The 22,532-nt window shown below is 34.8% G+C and overlaps 1 protein-coding gene across 6 annotated transcripts in view; it reads right to left on the reverse strand.

The window, feature by feature from the left end:
* PDE4D (phosphodiesterase 4D) overlaps window positions 1–22,532 on the reverse strand; it is a 314,096-nt gene that overhangs the window by 155,750 nt on the left and 135,814 nt on the right. The window contains exon 1 of one of the 6 annotated variants that reach the window (XM_039709605.1): window positions 762–918. The exons of the other annotated variants lie outside the window; for them this stretch is intronic. Coding sequence (XP_039565539.1) covers window positions 762–850 — 89 coding nt within the window. The 5' untranslated portion in view covers window positions 851–918. Of the gene's footprint in view, window positions 1–761; window positions 919–22,532 lie in introns of those variants that run through there. 6 annotated transcript variants of the gene reach the window in all.

Below are 22,532 nucleotides of genomic sequence, written 5' to 3' on the forward strand. Positions count from 1 at the left end.
TAATTTTGAATGTTACATTGATTATTTTTTATTAAGATAATATGTAGTAAGTTATTTGATTAATTATATACAAGTGGGAGGATCACAAGAGGTTTTATTTGAAAATATACATGATCTGTAACAAACGAATCTGCAATAAATGTAAGGAATTTGAAGAAAAAATATCTGTTCAATTACCAAAAGTAATGTAACAAACAATGGAAATCAAGCATTGCTACTGCTATTTTTAAACAATAGTTTAGGAAAAAAACAATCTGTGTGTTTTTCTCATTTGCTAAACTTACTTTCAAAAATGTTTAAAACAAATATTATTTTCTGGCAAAAGTCTCACAACTCTAAATATTAATTCAGGTTTGATATTCTATAACTGTGTGTCATATTTTTAATTAAATATGCTAACTTATCATAAGTACCGAGAATACTTGCAATTATTTTTTGCATAAGAACATTGACATCAACTTTAATCTACCCTTTCCCCCAACTGGTATGTTAAAAATATTCAAAGTTATCATTTACTTGAAGAGTGCAGTTTCATACACTTCCATGATCACTTGTTCACAGTATTTTTTCTTATACAGAAACAATACCTTTTTTTCTGACATACTATGTTCAAGCAAAACCTTTACGAGCTCAAGAGAGTCACAATTAATACAAGCTATTCCCAATTTTTTTATATGCTGTATGTTGTAAAAGAATAAAAAAGATCCACAGTTGCAACTATTACCACTGTAAATTGCACCATAAGCCACCAGAAGAGGTACCTGTAGGACTTCAAAAAGCGAAATCTCATCTTATTTCTTGGAGATGGACGAGGCGTATAGGCTCCAAAAGGATCCCACAGAAAGGCCATGGGAAAAGCTAGTTCTAAAACTGTCTAATAAGTATATCCCTGAGGGGACACAGGACACTAGTGCGGGAAGTGCCCCACACCAATCATGAAATGCTCGTAACTGTGTAAGGGTATGTCCTTTTCCTATGGTATGCTTTGGCAGAGATGTGGCTGGCTGAGAGCACAGGCTAAAGGGATAACTGGGATTTCCTGCTGCGTGAGGCTTGCCCTTTGCATAAACATCTCCTATATTCGGGGCTCTTATCGCATTATTCAAGTGAGAACTCTTATGGTAAACCCTTAGATAGTTACAGCAGCCACTAAAGAGCACAGAACTACGAAGCTAAGGGAGACCAGAAATAGACAATGCTCTGATTATTCACTGCTGCCCAGACAAAACCCCTCAAATTCTGTTCAAAGTATTTTTAATATGGGTGCTATTTGAACAACCTCTTCCAACTGATATTAGGCAGCTAAGAGTATGGAGGGAAAAAAAAAAACAAATGGACAAATCCTGCTCTCCCAAATTAAAATCTGCTGCATCCCTCAATGTGTGCCCCCAGCACAGCAAGGAGCTAGTAAACAGAGAGCAAAACTGCTGCTGGGAACATGATCACAAAGCCCTCAACTGCCTCTTTGTTTAATTCTTAACTATTTTCAAGTGTGTCTTCCACCCTCACAGTTTCTTAAGATAATCAATTTATAACATTAAGCAGCTTTCCTGAGAGGGCTTAATGATCTCTACAAGAGATCAGCCACTCTAGTACGTTTCAGTCTGGTAGATGATTTTCAGGCCTTTTTGCAGCTTTTCTCAATGACATTCCTCCTGCACTGTATTACCACCAGTGACGTTGAGAATTGAACTTAGTTCCTTCCTACCTGGGATCATTGCAGATCATTGTCTTTTCATTGTTTGTTTGGCTGGCTGGGTTTGCACTTCTTTTTGTTTTCTTATTTATTTTTTATTCAAGCCTCAACTCTTGCATACAATTGTTTCAGCCTACCTTTAGTAGTACTAAAAGCAAGTGGCTCTCAGCCTGGCTATGATCTCTCAACACTGACAGACAGAGTATTCTCCCCTTCCAGTGATCTTGAAACAAAATAAATTCAGATATTTTTATTCATAAGAAATGTGACCAAGAAGAATCTGAGTATTCACCCAGAGCAAGGTTAAAGATAAAAATTAAAATTATTTTACCAGAAAAGTTCAGAGACTCAGAAAAATGAATATCTAGGGTTAAATTAGAAATATCCATCAATTATCTGATAAAATATACTGTTTTCATGTAGTATGAGTAAGCGCACTCTTCAGAAATACTACAGATATAAATGGCTATATTTTTCTTCTTGGAGGAACCATTTTTCTTCTTTTACACTGACAAATGTGCTACAGCACCAACTGACAATACCTTCACATAATAAGTTTTCAATTTGTGGCATTCATAGGTGAAAGCTTTAAGGCCAAAACTTTTTTTTTTGTTTGAGTAGTTGAAAATATAGACTACATAATTAAATTAAAATAATGTAGCAACTAATTTGCAAAGGAATGGAATTGAAATCATTCCAACAGTGGTTAGTAAGGTGCCTTCCAAGTATCATAAGCTATAGTCTTCTTCAAAATTATTATCTCATTAAAGTCTGACTGATTAATAGATCACTTTAAGTGTGCCTGAATAATACTGAATGTGAGCTTTGACAAGACCAATATTTTTCTTCTGGCAAATAAAGCCAGGATAGGCTGCATTTCTATAATTGTATCCTAAGTATCTTAATATTGCCAGGTTTTTTTCCTTTTCACATTCTGTTTTAAAAAGGATTTTGTACAACACATTAACACACCAGCAACACTTGCCTTTTTATTTCTTTTAATAAAGAAAACTGAACCAAATAATCTGAACACACTTATTGTGAGCTCTCTTTCCTCCTTGGTGCTTTTCCTTCACTGTGGCACTAAATCTTCTAATGAAGGCAACCACAATAAGGTCATAGAAATAAGCCTCTTACAAGATTAGTAAAGACTAAATTTATACCTTGATATCAAAACCACTTATTGTCACTGTGTATTGGCATGCAGTAAATCACTGTACCAAAACTTGTCACAGTACTTACAGAAATTCAAAGAAATGAAGAAGCAAATAAGTCCGCAACATGCCTTGACTTTTACAGAGAGGTTGCTAGACTCTTCCAGCCATTTCCTTTTCTTTCAGAAAAAAAAAATAATTCTAGAAACACTCAAATAACATAAAATGATTTGACATGAACTTGGTGCTTTTTAGAAGTGTTTTTTTGGAGAAAATAACTAAATAATGTGAGTAAACAAACTCATTATTTTATATAAAAGAGATATAATCAATCATTGCATTCAATGATAATCCATACCTTTTATAGAAATGAATACTGTAACAAAAAAATATGGTGCCATATCTTTGACATTCTATGCAGTTTTGTGATTGCAACTTGTGCTCTGCATTTTTTGACAGATAGTGGAATATCAGCCCCACAGTACTAGTTGCTTAATGGTGCCCCTGTAGTGTGCTATGATGGCTTCAGGTTTACAGGATCCACAAAAGGTGAATTTTTAGAAACATTTTCATTATTCTCCCATATGTGTCAACTACTACTTTATATAGAAAAATTCTGCATCAATAAATAGCAAAATAATATTAAGCATAAATACCTTGACAGACGTGGTATACTTTCCTATTTTGACAGATGAAGCAGTGGTAGGTGTAGGAAGCAGAAATAAAAAAAAAAGACTATGAGGATACTTTTAAGCTGAGGGCTTTCCTGCATTCTCCCTTTCTGGCTCCTGCACAGTCATGTTCCCTCTCTGGGCAGCCTTCCCAAAGCCTGTATCCTCTGTGTCTTTCTATTGTATTCAGTGCTGTACCTTGTGAAAAAGGATGTTACAGTTACTATTGTGACAATGTAAATGGCATGGCTGAGCTGGGATCTACTGGTCAAACTAAAGAAAAAGAAGTAACTGCATAAAAAGAGGAAGCTAGGATGCGTGACGCTGGAAGTGTATAGAGAAGGATGATTATTTAGGATAGGGTCAGAAAACCAAGGCAACGCTGGAGCTGAACTTGGCAAGGAACACAAAGAATACCAAGAAGGGCTCCCATGGGTATGTTAACCAGAAAAGGAAGGTCAAAGAAGGAGAAATGGCCCCTGTTGAACAAGGCTGTAAAACTGGTAACAAGGATGAGAAAAAGGCTGAGATACTCAATATTTTTGCCTCAGGCTTCAGTGATAGCCTCTCTTCCCACACTTTAGTGGATGGACAGTAGGATGGGGACTTGGGGAGCAAAGTGCCTCCCACTGTAAGGAAAGATCAGATTGGTGACCACCTGAAGAACCTGGATGTACATAAGTCACTGGGACCTGGTGAGGTGCATTCCAGAGTGCTGAGAGAAATGGCAGCTGGAGGTGCCAAGCCACTCTCCGTGATGTTTGAAAAGTCATGGCAGTCCAGTGAAGTCCCAGGAGACTGGAAAAGGGGAAACATTGTACTCATCTTTTAAAAGGGTAGAAAGGAGGACTCTGGAGTTATCAACTAGTCAGCCAGCACAGGAAGGACATGTACCTGCAACAAGTCCAGAGGAGGTCACAAGGATAAGACAGATGGGTGGATCTGCTGTGAGGAAATGCTAATATAATTGTGTTTGCTCAGCTTGGAAAAGAGAAGGCTCTGGGGTGACCTTACATGATCTGAAGGGAGCTACAAGGTGTACAAGAGCCTGTAGTGACAGGACAAGGGGGAATGGTTTCAAACTGAAAGACAGTAGGTTTAGATTAGGTATTAGGAGGAAGTTCTTAGCTGTGAGAGTGGTGCAGCAGTGGAACAGGTCACCCAGAGAAGCTGTTGGTGCCACATGCCTGGAAGTGCTCAAAGCCTTGGATGGAGCCCTGACTAACCCGGTCTAGTGAAGGTGTCCCTGGCCATGGCAGGGGGGTCAGAAATAGATTAAGTTTAAGGTCCCTTCTAACTCAAATCATTCAATGTTTCTATGGTTCTATGATATAAACTCTGTCGTGTTGTTTAAAAAAATCTTATTTATCAACAACTGGAAACTTGGAAAGAGTTCAAACTGAGATCATTACAACAGGCAAGATGGTTTACATTAGCAGACAGCATTTTAGAAATGCTTCTCTCAGAGTTATTCCTTCTCATTTCAAACACTTTCTTATGGTTTTGTTAGACCCTCCAAACAAAATGCCACTGAATTTTGCATAGCTAGAATCAAATATTTACCCACCATTTCAAAGATATATCTTGCACAATTCAAATTATAAATAATTAAAAAATATTCATGTAAATTTTGTTATGGACTAGATATTTTTCCAGCTTTTTTACTTTCTGTCTTGCTATCAAAACAAATGAAACACAACTTCCAAAGAAAGAATTATGATGGAAAAATTTGAATATAGGATAAAATTACATTCTAATTTTCCCTATCACAAAGAGATACCTCAACAAAAGTTTATGCTGGAAAGCTAAAAATATGCAAGACCTAGAATGAAATAAAATTATTTTCTATATTTCATTTAGGTTTTGGACAACGTCAAGCTTATTTCAAAAAATTCTTCTAACTTCCATTTTTTACATTATTCCTTTATTTAGAATATTATAATTCATAACAGATATATTTTCCTCTGTAAAAAGTATCCTGAAATTTGAAGCATTCCTTTTTCACCTAAAAAAGGGTCACCCTAAAGAAAAACCCCTACCCAAATATGACTGAGTTGTATATTGAAAACCTGAACTTTCAAACCCCTCAAAAGGCAAGCAGATTTCCTTCAGTCTTTCATTTTTTCCATCATTCTGATCTATTTTAACACCTCAGGAGGTCTGAATATATATTACTTTTGATACTAGCTTGGCCCTACTAAAGTGTGCAATGCAAAATAAATCACAAGATATTTCACATGGGACGAAGTATCAAGACAAAGGCATGTTCTCTCCATGTTTTGTTTTGTAGACTTAAATAGTCTGCCCAAGACTAGTCTCTCTTTGCATTGCAAATGGTCTCTAATTTTTATTAGAAATTATCATCCTTTCTTAGTTTCAGTGCTTAATCCTAAAGACTGTGTCTGTGAAAAAAATCTGGCTAAAATATTTCTGTAAGGCTTTTTTATTGAACTTTCTGAAGTGGTTGGTAGTAGTGACACGACTCCTGTGATTCCATAAGAATGCTCTGCTAAGAATTTTTTGTGATTGATAAAGATTCAGCAAAGCCTGTAGCCCCTCTGTCAAAACAGTTCCTCACACATCTAGCCTACTACAATCGTGAACTTCTAATTGCTTTAATGATCTTCCAGATTCCTATAAAACAATTGCACTAAAGGGTTAAAAATTACCTAGACGGAGGACATACAAATATGCATACACAAGCATGTACTTACTTACTTTTGTAATTAGGATATATATAATAATTCTGAAAACATAATTAAATATCTGGGTTTTGCTTTTTCAGTAAAAAAAAATTTATAGTAATGATTTTTTTGTTAGTGCTAGTTTTACAGATACAACTTGATTTGAAATGCATGTTATAATGGGTTTTGTCTCATCAGTCATTAACTATTTGTGACCTCTCATATATTTATTTTTTGGAAACTCTTCTAAATAGTGATGGCTAATTTAAAGTGAGAGGAAGTTTGATGCTCTTGTCATTGTCACTAGAGTCATTTTATGAAGTTCTTGCTCAGAAAGTGAAATGACTGTGGCTGTGCTGTAAGCAAATCACATGAACAGATAAGTGTATGAAGGATTAAAAAAGTGTGAAATTCTTTCCTACCGATTAAAGTACTAACACTGAAGAGCAAGAAGAGAGATGTCAAAAATATACCAGCCTAAGCAGATAGCTCTTCCATTAGTCATACATACAGACACTACCTACTATAGGTGACAGATATCATCAAGAAGGGAATATCAGAATAAAAACCAGGAGAGACCTGAGCTCAGAAATAAGCTATTTTAATAATGAAAGTGCTAAGCCATGCAGCAATGTTAACACTATTGAAATATGTCTTAGCAGAGTTTTTATGAAATTTGCACCAACAACTTTTACTGAGCAAGGTATTTGTCTGAGTTTCTCTGATACCCCCTGCAGCCTGTGTAAACACATTATCCTTGGTACACACTACTGTGGTTATCTATGAACATTATACAAGCAGTGACCACTGATCTTCAGCTTATAGAGTTATAGACTACAGAATTCTGTAAAAAACATGATTGAAAGTATTTTTTTTTTAAATGGTAGCCAGATTAAATGTATTATAGAAATGCTGTCATTTCTGGCAATTTTCCAAGAAATTTTATTTTATTAAATCTATATATACAAGAAAAAAATTGCATAAGAGATGTGTGTTTTAGTCATTGCTTTTCAAATCACTGCTGAAATCAAAGCTTTTCTATTTATCTGTTCTTTCAAAGGATGCTGATAAACTTCAAGGACAAATGGCGTCTCTAGAACTACTGAGGAACCTAATTTTAGTACAAATGAAATTGAAGAGCTTGTGCAAACGATTACCAGGCACCTTTGACTCATGTTTGGAGCTGGCTTATTGAAAGGGGATTTCACAGATAAACAAAATGTATATTCAGCAAATTACCTAGAAAACCTTTAAATTTTTTTCTTTGATTCCACAAAGATCTGTCAGAGAATTATAGTCATTCCTTGCCCTGAACACTTAAAATCCTATGCCTTTAGTAGGATTTCAAAAATTATTTGGCAGGAACACATTCTACTTCTAGGTGACTGCAACAGAAGTGGCATCAGAGTCACTTAGATCAGAGCTAATTTGAGAAGTGCCTTAGGACAAGGACAAAAAATGGGACAGCTCTGGACAGCTTTGAAATGCAAAAGAAATAAGCTTAGTTTATAGTCTACTTTTCAATTTACTGAATTTGCTGTTAACACACATGATGCTGTTTGCATCATGTATAATATTAAGTGATCTTTTGTAAAGGTGCAAATAAAGATCTTGCTTCAAAGCCTGAACAGCAGAAGATAGAATTTGCTGCCAGCAAGACTTGGGAAATCTGAGTCTTAAAGTCTGTACAACTCAGTCCTGTTTATCTGTGTGACAGTGAAAAAGCATGAATCAATTCTCCTGCTGCTCAGATAGGTACATCCATCTGTCTTTTAAAGATGATTATAAGTAAGTATATATATCTATAAATATTTATTAAGTTCTTAAACAGGGATGCTTGTCTTATTCATCAAAGTCTTATTCAGAAGAAAGGAACAATTCGAGGAAAGGCATTAGGGCTGCCCAGGACACAATTTTTAGAGAATTAGCAAACTGTGGTTTACTTTTAGTCTCCAAGAAAATATACCCTGTAAAAATGATTAGAGTGAATTGGTAGTCAATGTGTCAAACAAAAATACTGGAAAATCCCAGAAGTGATGCCTGCACAGAAGAAGTGGAGATAACTGTCTTGTCTCCATACATAAATATTGATTTTACATTCAAACTTCCCAGGTATTGTTAAAGGTCTAAAGGAACAAATTGACTTAACCAATATTCTACATATTTTATATTTAAAGAGAACTGTTAAATAAAGTATTCAATAGAAAACTTTAGGTATCTATTTTATGTGTTTCAACAGTTTATCAAAATGAAAACTATCTATGTGTAAATAAGTTCTTTTCATGCAGTGAAAATGGAAGTTGAAGTAGGGAACTTAGAAGTTTTAACCTAAACCTAAAAAGATATCAGTACCTGGACTAGGACCAGAATCTTGTTTAACACATGACTCTAATGTATAATAACAATTCATAATTTATAGCAATGCAAATGTAATGAACTTAACTCTGAAACATATCTATACTGCAGATAGGAAAAACTGTTATATTTACTCTTTAATAATTTTTCATTATATTTATTCCCATTCAATTTCTGCTGAAGTCTATGAAAATTTAGATAATTATTTTTATAATTCATTCCTTTAGATCTACTGACTTATTTAATTGAACATTCCTCTCACAAGAATTATTACATTAGATAATGAGAACAGCTTATTTAGATTTTATATTGAAAGTACTATCATAAATTTCCTAGCATAAATTATGAAAATTAACTCAGGAACAGGATGAAATAGGTAGTGTTTGGCATTGCAAGTTACCCTAAAAACTAAACAGATGTGAAAGTAATATTAGACCATTTGTTACTGCAGATGAGTGAAGAAAATTCATTAATAATTTACTGAAACATTCTTGACAGAAATAAAAAAAAATTTATGGAAAACTATAGCGTAATAATTTTGGTCACTTTGTGTTGAGAGCACATCAAAACTACATCTAAAACCATAAAGATAGCAAGTGACATGGTCTAGGATCATCTGCTCCAGTTAACCCCTGCTTGAGCAGGGGTGTTGGACTAAAGGATTTCCAGGGGTGCCTTCCAGCCTGACAGATTCTGTGATGGTGCAAAGCAGTGACACCTTTGATAGGTTTTGATATCATGAAAGCTGTGGGATTTCGGAAGTGCTTTAACATGCCTGCAAAGCATCTCTCCCTCTCAAGAAACATGCTTCCATGCCCTCTGGTGTTCAATAAAATAAAAAATGTTACTCTCAGAACAATTACTTCTAATATAATAACACATCCATAACCAGGTCATTTTCTTCGTTTGGAGGGGCTTGTTCAGCTAGCTGCCACCAGATGTGTCTGTGTGGTGAGCTCAGCTGATCTTTAAGCTACAACGACCATTTTGAACAGCTGCAGTAGCTCCAACAACTCTCACACATGCACAGATCACATCTTCATTCAGAGGGTTGTCCTAATCTGGAGCAAGCTCCTTCCCTGGATTCTTAAGGGCTTAAAACACTCAGAAAATGGGGGTTAGACAGCATTTTTAAGGGAAGCATAATTCCTAGCATTTAAAAATGTGAGCTCTGTAAAATGCAAAGCACTTAACATATTACTCAATCTCAACACTATGTGACTGTAAGGTAGAAGTAGGAACAAATGAACCAATTTAAAGATGAACACAGCAGCAAGGCTGACTTATGCCTCTCTTAGTAGCTGAGGTTGAAATACATTTTTTTCTTATAAAAGAAAAAGCAGCAACCATCTGTACTTCACTTGCATATACCTTTTAAGTATTTGAAATTGTGAGGAATATTTGGACCAACTCCAATACACAATTCCCATACCGACTGCTGACATGCATGCCAGCATGATTCGTAAATTAGAATTTAATTCAGCAGCTTAGGAATAAGCCCACCAGTAACAGTTTGCGCTCAGTAAGAAAGGATCAAATCCTGGATGTATGGAAAGCAAAAACTGTACATTTTCAAGTTGTGACATGGCTCAGTCTTGCTCAAGGACAGCTCTTTGTCACTGGCCACTTGACATCCTCATGCCTACAGCACCCCTGGCCCAGTGGGAAGGGGCACACTGCCACCTCCCAGCTCCACCAAGGCTGCCCATTATTTCAACAACCAGGGCTAAGTTTTCATATATACTTAAAAAAAAGCCCCAACCAAACCCTAAGAATTTCACTTATCATGAAAAAATAAACCTGAACCCCAAATATGTTCACTACTAATACCCTTCCATCTTGTCTGTTACTAAAAAAAGGAATGGAAACTGAAGATTAATTCTAAACAAACAAACAAAAAAAAAATTAGACAGAGGATCTGAAATTGAGACAGTGGTAACTTATTTTCCTCTCAGACTCTGACAGCTGATTTTCTTCAATTCCACGAATTTTTTTAATGGTTCTTTTGAAAATGAAAATAAGAAAAGAGCTATCACCATTTACCATGATATGAGGTTGCAAGACACAGACTGCCTGTAGAGAATTTACATACAGCTGTTCATCCATGATAATTTTCTTTCACATGAACATGTGAATAATAGATTTATATAAAGTTTTCTACCCCAAAGAATTAGATTAGAAAGTTGGAACAGAACAAAAATCCAAACAGAGGGGTTTTTTTATTCTTTTCAGAAAGAATATATGGAAAAACTATCAATGAGAAAACATGGAAAAAAAATTAATAGCAGACATTCCCCAAACAGATAAATGCAGTGATGGTACCTTTGGATAACTTGGGAAAAAAGTTATTTACCAAGCCTTTTTTCACATTATGTTTCTGATTAAAAACTCAGATTAGATTATTTTGCACTATGCTGTCTTTTACTTATTTGTATAGCAAAATATTACTTTTTATTAAGTATATTTGTTTCTTAGTTTCAAACATTAAATTATAGAGAATGCAGTGTGTGTGTGTCTGTGTAGAAGCAGACAAAGCCCTTTGTTCAGAAGTGAAATGGCTATATTGTTTCATGAGAAGCCAAGGCTCAAGAAAGAGCAAGGTACCAGTCCTGGAGTCAGATGCATCTGGCTGAAATTTGAGTATGCAGAAGATTTAATTAAAACCACAGGAAAGGATAAGAAAAGGGCTCCACACAGAATGGTGTAGTACTCTGAGAAAATAAGGGAAGATGGAAATCTACCAGAAGAACTATAAAAGCAGGTAGGAGTTATCAGATGAGGAAGGAAAAAGAGATGTTATGAGAAGCACAGAGTTGACACAGGAAATATGACTAAAGAAACCTCTGGTTTCAAATTCAAATACATTTCTGGGGAAAGTGGGAGGTAATTTCCAGTCTAAAATATTTTCCCTGTTTTTCTTTTTTCAATTCATGGGACAAATTGTTTTCTTACCATATACATGTTTTGGTGAGAGAAGAAATATGTATTTCAACCACTTTCAGCCAAAAATTATTTTCCTGTTATAACAAAGTCTTGGTGAAAGCCCATAAAATAATCTAAGATTTTCCCCCAGACTTGAAATAGTCCATGTGACTTTGGGTGCATACCTTGAGAATTTGTGCTAGGCTTTTATAGTTGCATTAACTAGTAGAGAAAATTTATCAATGCTAAATGTAGAAATTTGGAACAGAGTTGCTAGTACTTTTAAGATCACGGGTAAAAGGAAAACAACGATCTGAAAGTTCCTAGCAGTGATTATCACCTTGGTTTCATAACAGTCTTTTTTTCTCTATTTTCAAGGTGTAAGTCAGCACTTCTGTTGCTCAATATTTTCAAATTATGTATAAGTTGTGATTATATATTGTATTGCAAGGTTACATTTGAAAAAAATGTTGAGTACTATGCTGATTTGCAAAATTGGTTGCCAGTACACTAAAACATTTTTATCAGCTTCACAGTTCTGGAGAACAGGCAATATTTAGTTGAATGAATAAAGACACTTTGGAAATTAGTTTAGTGGTATTTCTGTAAATTGGCATTTGATGGTAACAGAAGTAGCTGAGTCATCAGTTAAGGCTGAAATCACGAAATACAGCTGAAGAGTACATTGATCTATTATGCTGGTAAGAAATCTTCAAGACATTTTACCATTACTGATCAAGTTTTAACTCAATATAAGACATTTAGTAGTAGACTTAATAGTTTTATCTGCTTTAAAACAAAAACTTTGCTGATTGTTAATGTTTCTCTTCGTTTTCTTATTTTGTCAATATTTCTCCTCATTAGAAGTTCAGGTATTTAAAATATTTTCAACTGCAAATTTTTCTGATGGATTTCCTCTAAGAATCAGTTGACATGCATCTGTTAAATTGGATATAAGTGAAAAAATTGTGATTTTCATAAAATATGAGTATTTTCTGTTTGTAGAGCTGCCTGTCCAAGACTGAGACAGATTTGCTGTGTCTGTCCACACTGTGCATTCAATGTGTTTTTCTGGTAAAAAAAATCCAGACCTAACAATGTTTCAATTATGTTAGTATTTTGGCAGTGTCATGGATTGTCCTGCCCATCTGACATCAGAGAGACAATATCACCACCAGAATAGCTGTAGGCTGCCTGGCTCACTTCATATTATAATGATCTAGTCACTTGAAAACTAAAGACACTACTGAATGAAGTTAATCCCATGAACTCTGCTGAGTTTTCCTCCCTAATTTTAAGTGTTGAAGCTCCATCATGCCCCAAAATTATTGCACAGCGACTTTGGTATAGCCATTATTTGACAGGAATAATGCTTTTCAGCTAACTTCAAAGTGAAAGACAAAATGAAACACTGCCAATCAAGTGTTAATTATGCAAAAATCTCACAAGTTTCTCTTACAGCCTCCTGAAAAAAGGCAACATATTCTTCACAGGGAGGTTCACCTTGATTTGAGAGCAACAATAACTTTCAAAGTAGATAATGTGTTTAGTATTTAAATAAGATAAAATAATTGTGTAATCAACTTTTAAAAAATTATCTTTTAAATAAGATCATCTTATTTAAAAGATAATTTATAATTTATTGAAACTGTTTTCAAGAGTAGCTGCCAGAAGAGTAGAAGAGGCGCCCTGGAATTTCAAAATTCAAGGTGTACCTGTGTTTTTCTATGTGATTCATCTGCTATGGTCTGGTAACTATGACTGTTATTAAGGTTTCTATTTTACCAAAAATATTACAATCCCTGTCAGCAAAAGCTTCTCATGTAAATCAAATAATACACATTATTTTTTTAACATAATTGCCTCCACTCATGAATAATTACATTTAACAATTTAATTACATGTTCATGAAGACCACAATGCAAAACATTCAATTAAAGAAACATCAAACCAGGACAAGAAAAAATTTACTTTGGTTTCCAGGATTCCAATTCAATAAACACTTAAGAGTCAAGATTAATACATTATCTCAGAAATTTAGCAATTGTCTCCTGTGAAGGAAACAGAACACTGGAGCCACTTGACGTTGAAAGTCTAATTTCTGTTTTTTTAATGAAAAATGTTTTGCATGGCTTTGTTTTAGAGCCTTGGGATTATGTAGCCTGCTGTGTAGTAGACCATTTTTCACTTACTAAGAGCAACTATATAACATTCACATATTACATTGGCCACTTAATTTTATGTAATTGCTGTATTTGTTACAAAACTGCCTATCATGTGACAGAATTGAGAAAGTGATAATTCTGTACTCTTCTGGTGACAGCGTTGGGAAATTTAGTGGGCAGAATGAATAATCCCTTATTCCACTTCTACAATAAACTCACACATCTTGGCAATGTCTCAACAAGCCTTGATTCAAAACTCTTCGACACAATTGGATTAGACAAATTCTTCCTCGCTCTTTGAGGTCTCTTATCAGTTACTAGGGGGAAATACAGAGAACTCTTTTTTTCTACTGGACCTTTTATTAATCCAGTCCTGACTGCTTATCCAATTAACATTATTCAGTTAATATTTGTTAAATCTTTCTCCTAGCTTATATTGCTCAAAAGGTATTCACCTTTCTTTATTTCAATCAGAGAAGATGCAAAGAGGACTCGTGTTAAGAGAGCACACTGAGAATTAGAACGTGTATGTACACAACTGCCAATATTTTCAATACCTATTCTTGAGGAAAAATCAAGCTAAATGAAAATGTCTGTAACTATGAAAATGCCTTTGTCCTCCTTGTACATTGTGCATTGTGCTACATTCTTTAAGGAAAGGACCTTTTACGCCTTCTACCCCCTGAATTCTACTTCATCCACTAAGATGGAGCTGCAGAGGGGAAAATAAGTATGGACAGACAAGACAAGAGAAGAATGTCTTATAGCTATATAGTAACGACAATGAGAAATTATAGAAATTGAAGATTGACTAATTAATTATTAAGTGATTGAATGATTAATTATTATTAAGGAAATTGAAGGCACAAGAAGAAAAAGGTCATAGCAGTTCTATTTTCTTCATATTCTGGCTACCTGAGTTAGCTTTACTAATGTGCTAAGTCTATAAACACAGATTAAGGTAAAGAAATATATTAATGAACAAGTAAAGAAGTTAACAAATCTTTAAGGCGTTCAACCAAGTACATAAAATTAAGAGTGAAACTTTGATCTTATTTTTTCTCTATTCGGTCCCCACTTACAGAAAGAAAGCAATATTAGTCCCTCATCAATTAGATCACATTGTGAAGAAAAAAACTTCTGCTGTACAGTACGCTAATATTGCAGCAATGAACCATGAAGTCACACACTAGGTGGAGGGGTCTCAGAAATTCATCTCTCCCAATCTCCTGCTGGAAAGTGGGTTATCACCAATACTGGATATACCAGACATTACTTCATCTACTTGAGTCTGAGAAATTTCCAAAGCTGAAGAACTGACTCCAGGTGTCAGATGGAACACTGCACTACCCTCACAGTTGGGAAAAAAACCCAAAACAATGTATTTCAAAACCAGATACAAAGACCCAAAGTCGATTTGTGACCATTGTCCCTGTTTAGAGCACTGTTCAATATGAAAAGATTGCTATGTCCCTGTTTGCAACTATCCTTCACTAGCTGTTATTAGCCTGTTACGACTAGCTTCAGACTATTAGATCCCTCCCTAGTTCCTCTTTCCTACTGTAAAATTGAACATCTCTTAAGACCTCCTTGCAAGCTCCCTTACTGGATCGCTGATGGCTTCCCCAAATCCCTTTTTAATTGGAGTCCCGGAACTACAGGACGTATTTCAGTAACTCATAATTTATGATGAAAATAACTGCTTTCATTGATCTGCTGGCCACAGATCTCCTAATGTATCTCAGTATGCAGCTTGTTTTGCTCATGGTGAAAGTGTGCTATTAGCCCATATTCAATCAGATGTCCATCAAAATCTCCAGGTGCTTTCCAGTGGAATTGCCAGTTAGCTATTTACAACGTGCCAGGGTTATTGTGACCCACCACTCTGTGTTTCTCCTTACTGAACTTCATAAGATTAGCTCAATCCTCCTGCCACGCCACATGAATTGCTGACATTTGTCATGTTAGTCACTTTCCTTTTGCCCCACATATCAAAATGCCTCCTGGATGTGCTTTGCTTGTTTTGGAATACATAGAGTCTTACATTTAGTACATTTTTTAAATCCCAAAAGCTATTTATCAAGCAAGTGGAGTCTGAATTAAAATACTGAATATTTAAAAGTTATGAATTATTTAGTGGCGTATTTTATGATATTTCTAAATTATTTTGAATTTAAAAGACAATGAAAAAGTTCAAGTGAACATCAGACCAATAACCAAGTAGTGAATTAATTTTCCTGCATTGGTAAAGTCAGATAAGTAGCTGTTTAAGTCTTCAAAAACTTGCACATGTATTGGCAGCAATCTATATTTTACATGTGCATTTAAACCAGCAACCCTTAAATATGGATAAATACTTTAAATTCTTAAAAATGAAACTTCTATCTTCAAAGATAAATCTAGGATTTCCAAACTTTCTTATTTTAGTAAATAGGATCTCAGGAGCTTGAACAGTCTAAAAGCAACATTTCAACCTCAAAATCAACCCTTATTGCAGTAGTCACTATACATGCACATAGCAAATGCAGCAAGCCTCTATTTCATAAAATGGAAATTATGGGATATTATTCTATGGAATTTTAAAAAATGTTAGACTTCTCATCTGGTGTTCTACATTGTTTCTGGTAACTCAAGAAACTGTTCTAGATAGCTTTACTTATTCCTATTGCAAAAAAAAAGCCCTATTGTTTCAACATGAAAAGAATTTCCCTCACTTACTATTAGTTATTTAAAAATTACTTTAATTTGAAATATTTTCACTAGTCTGTGTATAGTAATAAACAAAGAAAGGAATCTTGAATATGTGATTAATTTCACTTACATTAAAGGTCAGTTTTGGACATAACTCTAGATGTGCACTTCTCATTTCAATACTCACAAAATAAATTTGCGTGATTATTAACAAAGATGCTTTGCTTTTAAATGATGGAGCTGAATCACAATCCAGTTGATTATTGTCAGGATGTAGCTGTATTAATTTAATTTATTTTGCTTGCTAAGTCCCTCTTCTTCAAGTTTCTGGTCTTAAAAACACAATCTCTTTTGCTAATGAAATTACTTAAGAACTACACAAAAAGGATAGAAATTTAATTTGCTATTATGACTATCAAGGCTTATTTTCAATTTTAAACAATACTTTTAAACTCTTTCCTTCATTGTGGAATACTGGATTGCAGAGTATGTATTCTACACTTATCTTGCTACACAGGAAATCAAACACATATTGTTGCTTCTTACTGTAAGCACCTTTTTTTCACACAACTCATTAAGCAGTGGTTGGAGGATTACCTTTCCCATTTTCCAAACAATCATTTTGTTAGCCAGTTCATTACCCATCCTCAAATTCTCAGTACACCTGGCTCTGTACTCTGTACACCTGCCTTGCAAATGAGGGATTTGGAATGGTGCATTTGTTTCTTCGTTCTCTGCCAGGTGTGGGAAGAAAGGGGAATTGGGCTCAGAAGTGTCTGGCTTTGTGGCTCTAAAATGCCACAGCATCATGGTAGAGACTAGAGAATCATAATGGACCTACCTCAGATAAATTGTCTTAAAGTTTTCTCTTTTTTATAGAGACAGCATATTCTGCTGTGATAAATCAGCAGAATATGTCCCATTACAGCTGTCATCTTGAGGAAAACACATTTAGTAACAGTCTTGGTATTGCCTTGTGTTTGATATTTCCTTTGGGAGATTCTATTTTGTGATAAAGAATCCACATTCCTAATAATTTTATTTTGTGAAGCTGAATGCTATTCCATACAACCTTGAAAATGCTCTTTTCAGCAGTTCAGACCTAGCTTCTCTTTGATAAGTAACATTTCTTCAATAGATGTTTTATTTCAGAGAGCTGCCATATCACACATTTCAGAAATAATCAGTACTAAGAATGTCTACCCCATGCATTTACTTTCTCATCAGCAAAACAATAGCTTATCTCAAAGTTCAACGGCTGAACTGATTAACTTCAATACCTAGGAACCTTCAAAGTGAACTAGGGCTCAGAGTTATTAGCTGTGAACCAAAAACATTCCAACCACACACAGGCTCTTATATTCAAATAATTCCAATGGGCCAATCAATTCAACAATATCAGAGGGAAAAATTATCTAAATTTATTAAAGTTGATATTTGTGATTTCACTTTTTTTCAGGAAAATACAGCCTTTTATAAAACACTTTTATGTACACCTTGAAATTCAACAGAAAATATTTGGGTTCTCAAACTTTTCTTATTAAACTGATCATAATTCAGAATTATCTATTTCTGCAATATCTCATAAGCAGAAAATACACAGAAAATACAATATGATTGCTTTCCCAGCACAAAATGATGTATTAGTGATCCACTCTAGTAATAGCAACATTTTAGGAAACACGGTTAACAACTATCAGAATGGTAGTGTCATCTGTGTGATGTTTAAGTGACAAGAAAAAGAATTTTATTAAAATGTTTGAAGAGAGACAGAAGTCATTATACCATATTCTATCTCAAGATTCTTATAGGGCTTAATCACAACAGCACTAGAGCAGATGCAAATTAAAGATGCATGTGAGCTGTTGCTGTAATACAGAAGACTATATTTGTTGTTTGGAAAAATCCCAGAGAAAATTTGGAGTTATTTAATGAACCGGCAAAGCATAAAGAACTCTTTTTCTTCAAATTATAATATCACTGAACAGTCACCTGCAATAGTTTACTGATGATAAAGCGCGACAAAAATCTACCAGTAGAAGAGAACAGACTGATCAAAAGTGATTGCAAATACAAGTAATTATATTATTTATAAATTCCAAAATAAATTTGAAAATAACAACCTCCTCTTTTTTTTTTTTTTTTTTTTTTTTGGATGGCAACTTAGCAAAATCTTAGCTGTAAGGTGCAGTAAAAAAAATTAATTTCCATTTTAAGACTATTTTAGATTGCCAAAGCAATATGAAGCAGATTGCAAAGAACTCCAGGAAGAAACAACTGACATAAAACTCAAAAGAGTGAACTTTATCTAGCTCTCCATGACTGAGAAAGCCATAACAGAATGAGAAAGTAGGACTGAAATAGCATGAGGTGCATCAATATCTCTCCTTAAAAATATTCTTGCTAACAAATAGCAAGAATTTAGCAGTACTACCAGTCCTTAGTAGCCATTAGTGAAACATGAATCCCTCACACTCAAACTAATCTCTTTCCTAAAATAGTAAATAATTGAAGAAGTCTTCATATTGTCTTAATATTTCTACCTAAGACACCAAGGAAATTTGGCTCTGGAATCAAGCATTTGAAAACTCAAAGGAGGATATGTGAAAAGCAAATATGTGTAGTGTCCAAACTGCTGTTTTGCATCTATGCAATTTTAATGGCTGAAATGCACCATTATCAAGACATGAACTTGCTCCATCATACAAGCATCTGCTTTAAATTTTCTTGGTTTTGGTAATTCATCTCAATTATAAAGCTATTTAAATGTGCATTTCCTTATCTATCTGCCAACATGTGTTGCTGGTTCTCATTTACTTCTTAGAAGTTCTTTGTTAGCTGATATATCCGATAAGTTTTTTAATAGCTATGTGATGTTTCTTTTATTGAAACATACTGACGGGTTAAGGAAAATATACAATTGCATTACTAGTTTACATAAACCATACACCTTATAATTTATCATGGTGCTTATAAGTTCATTGGACAGCTTCCTAACATGTTTGATTCTTAGCAGTATATATAAATTATAACTGCCTTATTTTAGATCAATCTCATGATGGATATTTGCCAGACGAATTATAAAGCAGTCTAGTAGTCTTAAGAGTAGCAACAAAAAAAACCCAAAAAGAGGACCATATCATAAAAAGATCTTTTCCACATGAAGAGAGCTACAGCTATAAAACCCAGTATTGGAGCATGTAAAAAAAATCTTAACTGAGTTTTTGTATAAGGGGAGATAAAGGGAAATATTCAAACCTACTACCCAGCTCTCAACCAATTTTTGAAATCTTGCATCAACTTTGGCCAAATTACTAGTCTAGAAAATTTAAATGTATACTATACTGGCCAGTTTCTGAAGTACTGTGATTTCATTAATAGAAATATCTAAAAATTAACTTATTTTGAAATGTCTTTGAAAATTTTTGAGTTACATTAAAGTAACAATGCATCTGCACTACTCCCTTATATTCCTTATATGCCCACAGGAATGTTAGTAGCTGAAAAACAACTACTAATTATCTTTTACACAAGTATGAGGTGAAATTCAGGGGTGTGTGAGCATCGGATCTGGCTGAGACAGAGTTAGTTTTCCCCATAGCAGTCCTGACAGTGTTGCAGTGGTACCCAGGAAGATGTTGATAACACACCTGTGTTTTGGGACTGCTGGAGATGCTGGCACTCCCAACACAACCTCCCTGCATCAGTAGGCTGGGGATGGGCAAAATCAAGGAAAGGGGCACAGCTGACCAAAGGGTTATTGCATACAATATAGGATTTGCTCTGCACTAAAAGCTAAGAGAAAGGACAGAGAAAAGGGGCTATCTACTCTTCATATTTCTCTTCTGAAGAAACCTCTATGTTTTCTGAAGCCCTACTTTCCAAGTAGCTGAACATCATCTACTGGTGGGAAATAGAGACCAAAATATATTTTTTCCTTTGCTTCCACACAGCCTTTGCTTTTACTTTATTAAACTGGGTTTTTTTTGACCTATAGGGTTTTCCATCTTATTTTCTGTCCCCACTGTTCTGCTGAGGTGGGTCCTTGGTGGGCACCTGGCATCCAGCTGTCAACTCACCATAGCATGTTAGTAGAAGTAATAAGTGCTCCAGACCACTTGCAGAATCCCCATGGCTCATACACAACAGCTCTCCCAAGAGACAGAAGGCTTCATGTTGACTGATAATTGCTGTGACTGAATATGCTCAGTGTTGCCCATTGATCTCATATATAAACTTCCCTTTTCACCTTCCTGTAGCCCATCACAGTCAACAAAGCTCAGTCAGCAGCTCAGCCCACTGATAACTATGATAGCTTATTTATCCCATTCTCCCACAAACATTTTCTGTACAGCCTGTTATCAGCCACACTCTACCTCAGGCATTTGAAAAACATGAGGGGTGAGGGAATGAGGGACGTTAATGGCATCATCTTAGTGTACCCTTGCTAATTACCCCACTGCTGTTAGGAGACCTGGTTACAAGGATATTATACTGCTGCTTCTTGCATTATGGTTTTGCATTATTTTTTGTAGATTATAAATAGAAAGGTTGAACTTCCATGGTGTTCCTGTTTATTAACCAAGTTTTAATATTCCTTCATAGTGAAAGAAGTGACTAAATAAATTTTTTTAAGTATTAAATTAATTTTGATGACTGTGGCTTATAATAATTTGTAGTAATATCCTCTTATGACAAATAAATAAATATACATATAAATATAAATTGCTTTTTTGACCCATGTAAACTCAATGAGAACAATATCCTTTGATGAAGATTTCCATACCTTAACTGCACATTTTATGGAAAGGTGTTTTCCCTGCTCCTGACCAGTGCTTTGTCATGGTTCTGAAGAAGGTACTAAGCAGCTGTTATCCAGCCACATTCTTCCTAATCTTTCTCAAACTTTCCAGTTGTTTTTCTTTTCTAAGCTGAAAATCCCTAGTCTTTGTTCTGTTTCTCAGATGCTATTCATCATTTTTGCTATCTTTTTCTGTAGCTTTGTCAACCACCCTTTTTTTGAAATCAAGAGACATCAGAGCAGCTAACATCCAAAACATGGCCACAACATAGCTATAAATAATGGCATAATGTTTCCCTTTCTGTTCCTTACATTTTTCATCATAATTCCAGATATAATTTTCTTCTTTGGCATTTAAGCAATGCTGACATAATGTTTTCAGGGAGCTATTAAAACATCAAGATTTTGTTTCTGAATGTAACTTGGTAGTTCAGAGCCCTGATTTTTTTTCCCACACATTTCAGCCTCATATGTATCAGGGTTTTTTAAAACCTGTTCTTCTGTTAAATATTCAGCACACTAAGGTCCTTTCCAAGCTTGGTAAGGTTGGAATATACCAAGGTTGGTATATTTGAGATGGAGTATCACCGCCATGTTTGTTATTCACCACAGTCTACAAGTCCTCTCTAAATAGCTCTCTACAGAGCTGCCCACCTATTTACACAGTCTGTTTCCTCTTCCTAGACACTTTACACTGAATTTCATCTGGATTTGATCTCAGCCATGACACTAAGCCTTTTGACCCCTCTTTGGATTGTCATTCAATTTCTTCCTGTTTCACCATTTAAATCAAGATCTCAACAAAAGTTTCTTTAATTCACCTTTCTTGACATTAAATGTTTGCTCTTTTCTGAAAATACATTTAAATTTAAAGATGGATACTAATTTTATACTAATTTAATCCAAACCACTGCAACTGCTTTGCTTGCAAGTCTCTCAAGGAATAGTAGCATAGCATTCCTGTAGATTTCCTCAATACTTGTCCAGTTATCCTGCTAAAGGGCATTACATTGGTTGGTCGTAATTTGCCCTGGTCAAAAAAGCCTGTCAGGGTTTCTTTTCAACTTAATTGTCGGCCAGGTGCATATAAAATGATTGTGTGACAAATCATTAAGGAACCTTCTCATCATGAAGACTAAGGCTCAAATAGGCAGCTACACTTAAAAAGTTTTAATTTTTCTTCAAAGCCAGACAGTTGTGTAACTTTTTAGGCTATGACAAGCCACAGGCTAAATGTTTTAGCTTTAAATTTTGACAGAAAATATATAATATCATCTAAGGTACTACTGCCTCACTAAACTAGAGAGTAAATTAATACCCAGAGTCAAATCCAGGCATGGCTGGGGTTCAGAAATTGATTCACAAACAGATCAAACATCTGTTTAATTGTTGT

The sequence above is a fragment of the Passer montanus genome, unplaced genomic scaffold, assembly GCF_014805655.1.
Source record: "Passer montanus isolate IOZ18808 unplaced genomic scaffold, ASM1480565v1 scaffold22, whole genome shotgun sequence".
Lineage (NCBI taxonomy): Eukaryota > Metazoa > Chordata > Aves > Passeriformes > Passeridae > Passer > Passer montanus.